The 12,426-nt window shown below is 41.6% G+C and overlaps 1 protein-coding gene and 1 non-coding gene across 2 annotated transcripts; both read left to right on the top strand.

The window, feature by feature from the left end:
- The first annotated feature begins 2,804 nt into the window (after positions 1-2,804).
- Positions 2,805-11,575, top strand: RBMX (RNA binding motif protein X-linked). The gene is made up of 11 exons (XM_006218160.4): positions 2,805-2,969; positions 4,056-4,183; positions 4,380-4,486; positions 4,971-5,142; positions 5,615-5,767; positions 6,031-6,145; positions 6,241-6,366; positions 6,461-6,543; positions 7,176-8,390; positions 9,273-9,365; positions 10,303-11,575. Exons 2-9 carry the CDS (start codon positions 4,075-4,077, stop codon positions 7,484-7,486), a joined length of 1,176 nt encoding a protein of 391 aa, XP_006218222.1. The 5' UTR covers positions 2,805-2,969; positions 4,056-4,074; the 3' UTR covers positions 7,487-8,390; positions 9,273-9,365; positions 10,303-11,575.
- LOC116277467 (small nucleolar RNA SNORD61) lies at positions 4,232-4,304 on the top strand. Its single transcript, XR_004186922.1, has one exon. It is a non-coding gene; the product is annotated as a small nucleolar RNA SNORD61 (small nucleolar RNA).
- Positions 11,576-12,426: the final 851 nt, after the last annotated feature.

The raw sequence follows: 12,426 nt of genomic DNA, 5'->3' as shown, positions 1-12,426 counted from the left end.
AGGAGTAAATAGAAAGAAGTAAAGGGAAAAATCCAGACGATCTATGAGAAGGACTATGGGATTCAGAGGTCAGTTTTGGGCAGTGAGATTCTTTATCCAACTGCCTTTGGCCAGAGTCCCTCACACTCAGCTGGCCCACATCCCCTCTCTCCTGGATTACATCAGCAATACCTCGCTTCCTGCCCTCCCTCCCCCAGTACAGTCTCCTGACCGCAGCCACAGTGATCTCTTTAAGATGAAATCTGATTACCTTGTTCCACCCCTTAAAAAGGCTCCCCTCTCCAGTGCCCTCAGATCTAGACAGTAGGGCCTCTGCCTCTCTCTCCAGCTACTTCCTTTTTCCTCTCTGTCTCACCTCTAGATTCTAAGCTACAGCCTTAAGGATCCTCTCCTATAGTTTCCTCAACTAGCCACTCCCTCCTTCTCCCTCTCTCTTCTGGTCCTTGGAGGTGCCATCCCCCCGTCTAGAGCACTCTACTCCCCACCCCTCCACATTGCTGAGCACGAACTGCAAAGAGCAGAGTGATCTGTTCCACACGGAAGCACATTTCCTTCTTGCGACCCAGGGGGACAGGGACATCTGTGGTAGAGTCAGCCCTGTTCTGCCCTAAACTGAGGTAGGCCTGGCTTAGACTCAGAGCCGAGGGAAGGTCCTGCAGTCCTTCTGTCCGGATTTGAGACGGAGAGAGAGGGTGCCTGCCTGTCCCGGGAGAAGGACTGCTCCGAGTTCCGCCTGAGGGTGCAGACACTGCTGAGCCTGGCATTTAAGTGGTTTTTGCCAACCTGGCCAATTCCCAAGTATCGAGAGAGCCAATAATTTACATAACTCATTCTGAAGGCAAGTGGACATGACTTTGGCTTCACTGGTAATTATTTGGCTGGGAAAAGAAAAAACAAGAACAAATATTCTTGTCCTACTGAGTATGATTCTCTCCATCAGTGTTAATAATTCGGAGCTGGTTCCAAAGCTCCTTGGGGCTTTTACCATGACCTGAGCATCATTTACCACCACCTGCCTGGCATATATCATAATTCAACCTGATAGAGTAACTGTGGAGAAGAAAAGTAACAATGGTCCATAAATTCTCCCCCTCCTCCAAGATAAACTGGTAACTTTTTAAACATATTTCCTTCTAGTGTTTTTCTCTCCACATGCATTTAAAATTACAGTTAATATTTTGCGATTTGGCACCTTCTTTTCTTTTCCTATTGTATTCGTTTCTTTGGTGGTCTCGTTGGGTTTCATTACTATTTCTAAAGTGACAAATTTAGTCCTGATCTGAGCATCAGATTTCTCTACCCTGCCCCCCAGCCATTCCCAAACTTGCTCCTCTGCAGCCATTTTGGTAAATGGCCACCACTGCCAATACTAGATACTCAGTCATCCATAAAGACTTACCCTGTGTTTTTCAATTCCACCCCAGTGCTTTCCCATTGGATTCATTAACAAATCCTATCCATGCTACCTGCCATATACACCTAGCAATTGTCCTTCTTCCCCAGATCCACCATCACAACCCTAACTCAAGCCATTGTCCTCTTTCTCTTCGTCTGTTTACACAGCCTCATTGGTGTCCCCATTTCCACACTTATCCCCTGCAATCTTTTTTCTTCCTGTAATCTTGTAATGGGTTTGAATGTTCTGCCTACCTTGGTTCCGTCACTTTATGCCCCTTAAATTCTGGTCATCCTGAATCTCTGTCCCTTGATACATGCAAGCTCTTCCCCTTCACTTTGTGCTTCTTTTTCTGAAAAGCTTCCCCACCCCTCAGCTTTCCCACCGCTAGTTTCTTCCTTCAGCTCTGATCTGCCAAGTGGCTTCTTCAGATAGACCTTCCCAGATGGCTAAATTGAACTTGGGCTTCCAAGTATTGTCCATCAAAGAACCTCGTTTACTTCCTCCCTGGCACTAATCACAACATGCAATTGTTTTATTTGTTAGCTGTACTTAAATTTTTATTTAGTTTTTAAAGAAATTAGGAAATTAGAAATTTTTGTAATCCCCCCCCATGAGTAGTATTGGCAGACAATATACAAAACGCCCAGTTCAATTTGAGTTTCCGATCAACAACGAAATTAGTTTTTTGTGTGATACTTAGACCTACTTATATTGGAAAAACTATTTGTTATCTTAAAATCAAAGTTAACTGAGTGTCCTGTATTTTTATTTGCTAAATTTGGCAGCCTTACCTATGAGGCGCGTTGCCCTTGTCGCGCTTGCTCTGGGTTGTTCCCTCACACCAAGCCGAGACTGCCTGCCATTCTGTAGGTGCTCAGTAATTGTTCCATATAAAGGGATTATCTGTCTGCTGTTTTTTGCAGTTTCTTTCCCCTGCCTGACATTTACTTATCAGAATTTCCCCCTTCACCAAAAATTCTTGTTAAAGATGTTTGTGGAAAACACATTTTACTATCTAAACTTCTTTGTTTTCCTTTTCTGCAAAACTGGCACAGTAGGAGTATCCGGCCTTATGACATTGTTTTGGGAATTAAATAAATGAGTGTAAAGTTTAGCGCCGTGCCCAGCCCACAAGAACATGCAATAAATTTCAATTCTTTATTACAGGCAGCCCGTGAACCATTTTAGCGGAAAGCAAAAACGCGGGTCTGTGGAGCACGGGTGGGGGCTGGGAAAACGGTTAGAAACAGGGGCCGGCCGGAGAGCGGAGAGCCCGGGAAAAAAGGAGGGGCGAAGGATGAATGACAGCGGAGGCAGCCAATGGGGAGGCTGGGAACCGCTTCCCCCTCCCTTCGGGTTTCAAATTCTAAGCTCCGTCTCCATCCGGGTCCTTCAGCCTCGTTCCCGGGCAGTATAAAGTTTGCTGTCTCCTTTGTTCGTCCTCGTTGCGCAGCAGTGCGAGCGCCTTCCTCCTTCCGTTTTCGGTACCGGCCGCTCTTCCGCGTGCTGAGGTGCTAGGAAGCCGCTTTCGGTGAGCTCTTAGGAGCCTGAAACCGCCGTCACCCCGCCGGTACGTGAGTCCTTTTCTCCAGTCCGTTTTGGTCCTCTCCTGCCGCGTCAGAAGTTGGGATTATCTCCCGGGAGATGGGGGGTGGCGGGCGCCATTTTAAGAAGCCAGAGGTGCCGACCTATTTAGATAGAGCTGCGAGTGTCGTTAAGGGAAGCGGACGCAGGGGGGCCGCGCCGTTGTGTGCCTCCGGAAAGTTTGGCTGTCGCCTGCGGGGGGGGGGCGGTGGCGGAGGTCGGGGTTGGAGCGGGACGAGGAGGGACCGCGGAGGCGCGGTCGCTACCTGCATGGGGATGGCGCTGGCGCTACGGGCGGGCACGTGCACTCTTGCGCGGGGTCCTTGTTCATTGGAGGCCTCGGACGGGAAGCCCTTTGAATTCTCCCAGCCTCCGCTGCCGGTGAAAGTTACTCCGCTGACCGGTGGCGGTTGTTCTGGGCTGACTCCAAGTGTCGCCATTTTGTATTTTCCACGCGGTTTTTAATGACGGGTTTTAATTGGGTTCCGCTGCAGTCACGGAGTGTTGAGTGTTGAAATGCGCGCGTCCGCATTCCGTTATTTATAGTGGGTTGTTATTGACGATTTTCTTAAGTCAGTAACCTTTTCGGCGAGGCAGGGACTGGAGGGAGGGGAGCCGTAACTTGGTTAAAACTTTAAGTTGCTGCTTAGATTTACTAGGGAATCCTAATGAGAGGCAGTTCTTGGGAGAGGGCTTGGTCTTAAACGCATCTGCGTTTGGCCTGTGACCTTGACTGAGTCGACAGCTTTTAAAAATAGGGTAATTGGGATGTGATAATAGAATCTTTAAAAGGCTACCCACTTTTTCAAATATTGAGTAGTTGTTATCTTGGTATAAACTGCCAAGGTGGATTAAGGATAAAGACGTAAGTTTAGTTGGCTCTTTAACCAGTTTAACATAAACTGCTATCACTAAACTACTTAAATTGGTTTCCTGCTGAGGCTTAGGAACGATTAGTTTGCTTGCCTTGAGTGACTAAGGGATGATTTTATTAAAGCAGGGGGAAATGAGCCCCAATAAGTACTTGTCGGGTAAACTTTTTCCAGGGGGAGTAACACTGATATTTCAACAGACTTTCACTAGGGGGGAAAATGGTTGAAGCAGATCGCCCAGGGAAGCTCTTCATCGGTGGCCTCAATACAGAAACAAACGAGAAGGCCCTTGAAGCAGTATTTGGCAAATATGGACGAATAGTGGAAGGTGAGTTAACAAAGTATATGGAAGGCTGTCAGAATTTTTAAAAGATAAGCTATGATGAATTTTGATTGCATTGATCTTACGAAATGATTATGTACTTTGTCCTCTAAGAAGTTCTGAGCTTTTCTTTTTACAGATTTACTTTTGTTTTCTCATTCGAACTAGAGTAACACTTTCCCCCCTGAAAACTACTTTTTAGTTCTCTTGATGAAGGATCGTGAAACCAACAAATCCAGAGGATTTGCTTTCGTCACCTTTGAAAGCCCAGCAGATGCTAAGGATGCAGCCAGAGACATGAATGGAAAGGTGAGATTGCACAATAATACCATGTTGCCTAGGAAGTGAAATAGTGCAGTATGTTACCCAAGTCTGCTCTGGGGCAGCTCTTGAAATTTGAGTATATACCTTTCCAGGACGCTGATCATTGCTCTTTGTAATTTTAGAACCAAATTTGTAGTCACTTAGGGATTATATGTTCTCTTAACAAGAGTCTTTCAGTTTTAGTATGTAGTATACTTTGGGATCCAGGAACTGATTTGATAACTTTGGCTTTTCTTTTTGACTGTCTTGATAATTAGTTAAATAATTGGCATTGTTTTAAATTTACTGACCAGCAGTGCAGTGGGTCCACCTTAGGTTTTAGTTCATATCAGCATCTTGCTAAAAAACTGAGTAGCATGTAAGTGCTAAGTGAAAAAGTGTAGCATTTTCAAGAACATACTGGTGTCAGTGCATAGTGGACCTGAAACCTTTTTAAATACTAATGTAGTAAACCATGTTTGGTATTTAGTCCTTAGATGGAAAAGCCATCAAAGTTGAACAAGCCACTAAACCGTCGTTTGAAAGTGGTCGACGTGGACCACCTCCACCTCCAAGAAGCAGAGGCCCTCCAAGAGGCCTTAGAGGTGGAAGAGGAGGAAGTGGAGGAACCAGGGGACCTCCTTCACGTGGAGGACACATGGGTAATGACTTGCGTTTACTTCAGGCCTATTATATTAAGTTGGGAACTGTAACCAACACCGATGTGTGCTTTGTTTAAAGGCCCCAGCTTTTGAAATTGAGAACTCTTGTTCATCTACTGATAATGACTTAAGGGAAACAGTGAAGGCATCCTCAGTTACATTACAATGTTTAAGTAAGCTATTCCTTATCCAGGTAGTTCATTCTATAGGAAAAAACACCTGCAGAAAATTTTTGATAGGTGTTGGTCATACAAAAATGTAAGTTTGTATATTTATTTGAAGTAACTTTAAGACTACACTTAAGTTCATTTTTCTAATCTATGTAGACTTCTTATGCACAATCTTGTATGAGTGAAAACTGAAGATTCCCCAGTAAACAAATGATGGTCGGTCTTGGTCAAAGGAAACTTGTAGCTTTTTCTTACTTCATGTAAGTAGTAACGTGTTTTTTGTTGTTGTTGCTCTCATGTAGATGATGGTGGCTATTCCATGAATTTTAACATGAGTTCTTCCAGGGGACCACTCCCGGTAAAAAGAGGACCACCACCACGAAGTGGGGGTCCTCCTCCTAAACGATCTGCCCCTTCAGGACCAGTTCGCAGCAGCAGTGGAATGGGTGGAAGAGGTAAATGTTTCTTTATGTCAGTTTGTCTTACCACCAGGAAAGGATTGAGAGGTGAATCTTAAACATGCTTTAAACTGATTCCAGGTGATCTTGGGTACATGCAGTTAAGTGCATAGCGTTGAAAAGAATTTGGGTGTAAGAATTTTAGAGGATTTCTTGATTTATCTCCATATTGTCATATTTGGTTGAATTGCTTCATTGCCTGAATATATTTTTATATTTTGACTTTTCTCTGGATATACTTTTATATATTTTTCTTTAAGCTCCTGTATCACGTGGAAGAGATAGTTATGGAGGCCCGCCTCGAAGGGAACCCTTACCCTCTCGTAGAGATGTTTATTTGTCCCCAAGAGATGATGGATATTCTACTAAAGACAGGTAACAGAAAAGCATAGTAGCTTTTGTCTCATTAATAGCTAAGATTGAAGGGAGAGCTCATCAAAAGTATAAACCAGTTACTTTTGTTTCTGTAGCTATTCAAGTAGAGATTACCCAAGTTCTCGAGATACAAGAGATTATGCACCACCGCCAAGAGATTACACTTACCGTGATTATGGTCATTCCAGTTCACGTGATGACTATCCATCAAGAGGCTATAGGTAAGTTACTTTGCTGTTGCTGCCAAGGCTTGATGTAAAAAAAAAAAAAGTAAATTGATGCTCTGGGGCTTACACATTTTCCTCTTTAATTTAGTGATAGAGATGGTTATGGTCGTGATCGAGACTATTCAGATCATCCAAGTGGAGGTTCCTACAGAGATTCATATGAGAGTTATGGTAAGATTTTGGTTGAGGGTCTTTGAATATCACCAGCTTGAGTTTTTAGGTTCATGAGCCAGTTTATTAGGCTGTGTGGTGCTTGCTTTTAAAGGGATGTTTGCTTGCTTTTACGGGGGTAACTTAATCAGCTGGGCTTTTCCTAGTCTTGTGAGGGGCTTTTGTTTTTTTTTCTAAGTTTTTTTTTTGAGGCTGTTTGCTTGCTTTGGAGGGGATTTTGCTTGCTTAAATTGGCAGCCTTATGTGTTTTCCCCCAACAGTGAAAATACAATTTAAAAATTTTATTAACAAGATGAAATGTTTACCATTGCAATATGAAGGAAAGTCTACAGTTCAAAATTGCAACTTATCACTGGAAGGTGGCTGAGTGTCTACTATAAAATAACAAGCTGTCTGGAATATCCTCTTGAAATACACACCGTCTTCAGTCTTTTCAAACAAACATTAAAATCCATCCATGCCCGTATCTCAGCAGATGAGCAAATCCCTGTTAATGGCCAGCAATGGCAGAGTTTAAAACCTCCCAGTTGAGAAAGTAAACGTTTAATACAAGAATTCTGTAAATTCAGATATAAATGTTGTATATATCCAATTTATAGTGTTGCCATATTACCTGACCATTGACCCTGCAGGTAACTCACGTAGTGCTCCACCTACACGAGGGCCCCCGCCATCTTATGGTGGAAGCAGTCGCTATGATGATTACAGCAGCTCACGTGACGGATATGGTGGAAGTCGAGACAGTTACTCAAGCAGCCGAAGTGATCTCTACTCAAGTGGTCGTGATCGGGTTGGCAGACAAGAAAGAGGGCTTCCCCCTTCTATGGAAAGGGGGTACCCTCCTCCACGTGATTCCTACAGCAGTTCAAGCCGCGGAGCACCAAGAGGTGGTGGCCGTGGAGGAAGCCGATCTGATAGAGGGGGAGGCAGAAGCAGATATTAAAAACAAACAAAACTTTGGACCAAAATCCCTGTTCAAAGAAACAAACAAAAGTGGAACCTATTCTGTCGTAACTACCCAAGGACTACTAAGAGGAAAAATTGTGTTACGTTTTTTAAATTTCCTGTTAAGTTCCCCTTCCTTAATTTTTATGTTCTTGTGAGGAAAAGAGTAAAACATGTTTAATCTTATTTGATTTTATGACATTGCTTTCAATAAGCAAATGTTAAATGTGTTAAGACTTGACATGTGTACTAGTGTTGTAAAAGTGTCCCCAAAGGCCACTTCTATAAGATTTTTTTTTCCCAGTAAATGAGGCAAGCAATTCTAAGATCTTCCACAAAATATCTAGCCATCTAAAATGGAGAAATGAATCCTCCTGCCTATACAAACAAGCTAGCTATTAGAGGGTGGTCGGGGTATGCTACTCATAGGATTTCAGAGTGTCTTCAAACTGAAATCTCAATGTTCTCAGTGTGAAAAACCTGAGATCAGATGCTTACATGTAAGGAAAGTGCTATTCGCCCAGTAAACCCAAAAAAGCAAATGGATAATGCTGGCCATATTATGCCTTTCTGACATTTCCTTGGGAATCTACAAGAACCTCCCCTATTTCCCCTCCCCCAATAAGACCATATAAGTGTGTGTTAAGCAACTACAGAATACTAAATAAAAAGTTTGGCCAAAACCAACCATGAAGCTGCAAACGATGCTTGCTCTTACTGTTTCAAATTTTTGCAACTCTGTAGTGTCTCACTTTTAAGGAACAGCTTGATTGCAAAGGAGAAAATAGATAAGCAATGAAGTTATCTCCAACTTCTCAAAGGCTTATGACTTCTAAAAAGTGAATCTATCAGCATTCCACATCAGATTTAAAGCATCAAATGCCTGTGAAACAGCAAAGATGGTAAGCAAAGCAAACTAGTTTTTCCGTCTAAGTCGAAATTGAACACTTAAACCTTCCTCATAGTACAGTGAAACACACTGTACCTCATGGCAATGGAAATGCTTTCTAGATTTAAAAAAACTTTTGGAAAACAGTGTTCGATAGCGTATTAGAAGTCCTCCAAATTCAACACTTGGAATTTTTTTTTTTAAAGCATGTGTGGCACTTAAAGGCCTAATACAGCTGTTTACCAATAGCAATCTGGGGCTTGGGAGGGGGTTTTTTTTTTTTTAAAGTATTTTTTGATGAAGACCTTTAAACATGCTTCATACGTTTTAACGTTTTTCAAATTAGTCTTTTAGACTGTAGGAAATGGCTTAAGTTTGGGGTCCCCCTCTCTACCCCTGTAAGCCATTGCAAACTTGACATTTAGTTGGATGCCTGACTTGTTTTTAGTTCTATGAAAACTACACTGTATGGAGAAAATCTATTGCAAGTGGTCTTTAAAAAGCAAAACCTGAGGCAGCATGACCCAGGTCCAGCCACGAAGTTGAAAAAGATGCTCTTGAATATAGTAAACTTGAAGACCTCCAACTAAAAATCCTTACACTGCACTTATTCCTTCAAATAAGTTTTGTCCGTTCAACTTATGGATTAAACATGGCAGTGCACCATTGGAACAGAATGGGAATCCATAAGCCATGCAACTTTAAGCCATTTAAGCCATTCCAGTCCATCCCAAGCCAGTGAATCTTCCACCACTTAAGAGAAATAGTAGAACACGAAATACGTTAAGCTACAAGTCTGAACTTGCCTTTTCTTTCTGGAAAAGAGGGCAGTTATAGGGAAGTTTTGAAGAATTTCCTTAAGAGAGATAACTAGTTACCTATTTAATTTTTACAGGTTGAGAATTTGGTCATTATGGTCATGATGGTCATGGAGTGCTGATTTATTCACACTAGATAAAGCTGGCAGCAAGAGAAGTGAAATGCTAAGGTAAGTTTTGAAACCAGTAGCATTTTTAGGTTTAAATACTATAGCTTTGTGGGGGGGAGTTAGCTCAAGTGGTAGAGTGCATGCTTAGCATGCACAAGGTCCTGGGTTCAATCCCCAGTACCTCCAAAAATAAATAAAACAAATTACCCCCCACAAAAAACCCAGATAAACACTAGCTTTGCTGTGTTGCGAATCTGTTGGTAAGTTATCTTGTGATTGGGGCATGATAACCTTAGTTCTTATATTATGAGGATAAAGCTAAGTGCTGTAATGTGTAACACCTGGCACATTAACTGTCATTTGTCTGTGGGTTGAGGTTATTTTAAACAGGTATATTTCCATTAGTGGCTCAGTCATGCACTGCTCTTAGCTGTATTTGAATGTATACACAGTTTGCTAATATTATCTTCATTAGCAGTTAGTTGTTGGCTAAGCTATACGGTTAGCATTTTGGTATGTGAGGTTCAGACTTAATCCTATGCATTTTGTAAAAGTTCTGTCATGTCTTATCACAACTACCTAAGCACTGCTAAGAGGGAAAACTGTTAAGCTTTTTTAAAGTTTCTGTTAAGTTCCCCCATAGTTTTCCTCTTGTGAGGAAAGAAGTTCCCTCTTAATAGTTGATTACCTGCTCAGCCACAGCACAAATTGGCTGAAGGGTGAACAGATGCAGGTGTCACGGAGTCTCCTAGTTTGAGTAACAATTTTATTGGCAAAGTAAAGACATAGCTATTTTTTTTATTACCAAAGTGCTTAGAGGAATTACACTGGGTTTTATGATCGCTTTTTTGAGCTTGCAATTTAAAGCAAATAAATGTTCTATTGCCAGTTAAAGCAACAAAAAGTATGTATTTAAATAGTAGGTAAGAGGGAAAGTAATTTCCAGTGTAAAACAGTAAATATCCTGTGACCTGATAGCATGCTTTTCATTTTACAGAGTTGTTGAAGCAGAAGAATGCTGATTGTCCTTAAGGCACAACAGTTGCATGAGCAGTACTCATCAGAATTGGTTTGGTGCAGACAATAGATATTTGCCTTCAGGGATTCTTGTGGATCTAAGGAAGGCATCAATGTTGGTTAGCACTCTTAACTAGGGAGTGGCAGTTACTTAAAATAAGTAATTGACCAGGTGGAGAAAGGGGAGCAATATAGGAAATTGGTAAGTGGAGGTAGTCAGGAAGTTCTTGTGGTTCTTTGTGCAATTTTACAGCTTTGACCTTCATTCTCTTTAGCTAAAGTCATAGGACAACTGCACTTAAGAATGTCTTCCTAATTACCACCAACTGTCAGAAAGTTGGATTAGAAAAATGAAAGGCATAAGACATAACTATCCAGTAAAGTGTCTGATATTCAGCAAGTTAAATATTTCTTGTTTATCCAGAAGTGAGATGTAGTCTTTAAAGGGAAGACTAATATCTGGAAACTAAAGTAACTGGAAACATAGCTAAAAATGGTCAAAAGCACACTTTAAAAAACTGGAAACAAAATCGGGCCATTTGGCTTTTGCTTTTTTTTTTTATAAGATGTTTTGTATGTCTACTTTACCCGCCACCCCACACCTCGTGTTTTGGAAGCCAATCAAGATACAACTTTATAATTTATTGCATTGGAAACTAGAGCCAATAGTGTAAAAGCTAATGTCTCAAAGGAAACAGATTTGAGTTGTTGGGTTAGAAGAAACTGAGTTTTTGTGTCATAAATATCAGTACTATCATGTTTAACATTTGCAATTGTGAAGAATAATCCAGAAAACAACCCTCATTTGACAGGCTCTTGTAATCACAGGGCGTGAGGGTATTGACCAAATTTAAGTAGCTATTGCACTTACATAGCTGTCTTCCTCAATCATACTGTAATCTAAATTACTTGGGTTTATACTTCTGAGGACCGTTTGGCTCTTGAGATTTTATTTAGGTATCTTAAAGATAGTGTAGAACATAGAGATTAATCATAGTAAACATGAATATTCAAGAAGTTTGCTTAATGACCAGACAGCTGTTTGGCAAATAGTTTACTGACCCAGCAGACTTAATTCTGCTCCTGTTGGAAAAAGAATCTGTCTTGATTCTTCTGGCTTTATACTGGTTGTAAAAGAATAATGTGTTTTCCTTGTTTAACTGGTAGTTGAATATAGAACTTAGGTATAATAGATGGCTTTCTTTTTGGAATGTTTTGTATTTGAAACTTAATAAAACTTAACATGCATTTTTTCTGTGGCCCTGGGTTCATTCTTTTTTTGTAATAAGGGATTTATGCTTTTAAATAACCACCTCCACGTGTCCCCCTCCCTCAAACTAGTTCTCATGCCGTTGGCACCTGGAGTTGGCCAGGGAACAGGCACTGAGGCAGCCTGCAACCAGGCTTCCTTTAGTAGCGGAGGGAGCTTCAGGTAGGCAGCAGGGTGATTCAGATGATTTCATTTAATCCTTATCCTGAAATTGGAGCTGTAACACCAAAGAACTAGAAGCTAGAATGCCAAAGATGTAGTGCTTTTTAATATTTCCTGCTAACTCCTGGGAGGAACAGGTCGGTTAAATCGATTTGGCAGTGGGTCCCACTTCAGACCAAGTCCCTCAAGGATGCTGTTAACCCAGCACATGATTACCGTGCTGCTTTATTGGTAACTTTCTCTGCTTTATCTACTGTACTGTGTACATCTGACTCATGTTCATTTGCACTTGATAAAACTAATTTAGTGACACTTGTCTTTATTCAAGGGAAAACGATCAATGGCTTGGGAGTGCAGTGCCTCAAAGCAGTGAAGCACTCTTCCCAAGTTCACAGTTTGTTAAAAGGAACTCTCGAGGCCTCATTAGCTATGGGGTCCTGTCTTCTAGGGTAGGGTGAGCTAGCCAAAGCCAAGTTGGAGGATTGTGATTGGTGTGTTAGAGGTCTCTGACAAGTGTTCCTGTAAGTGTAGGCTGATTTAGGTTTACCTTTGAGGTGGGCCAGACCACTGGTGCAGTCTATTTTTATGGATCTTGATACATGCAGTAACTATCAGCATCTAAAATGGTATTGCAATTGGGTTATACAGCCAGTTGAACAGAACTCGTAACAT

Source organism: Vicugna pacos, chromosome X (genome assembly GCF_048564905.1).
Source record: "Vicugna pacos chromosome X, VicPac4, whole genome shotgun sequence".
Lineage (NCBI taxonomy): Eukaryota > Metazoa > Chordata > Mammalia > Artiodactyla > Camelidae > Vicugna > Vicugna pacos.
The sequence above is the reverse complement of the archived record's forward strand: the minus strand, read 5'-3'. Positions and strand labels throughout refer to the sequence as shown.

Excerpts from the sequence above, each read along its gene's own strand:
- RBMX (XM_006218160.4), top strand. The coding sequence starts at position 4,075 with ATGGTTGAAGCAGATCGCCCAGGGAAGCTCTTCATCGGTGGCCTCAAT. Across the intron at positions 5,143-5,614 it reads TTCACGTGGAGGACACATGG|ATGATGGTGGCTATTCCATG; the intron begins GTAATGACTTGC and ends GCTCTCATGTAG. Across the intron at positions 6,544-7,175 it reads AGATTCATATGAGAGTTATG|GTAACTCACGTAGTGCTCCA; the intron begins GTAAGATTTTGG and ends TTGACCCTGCAG.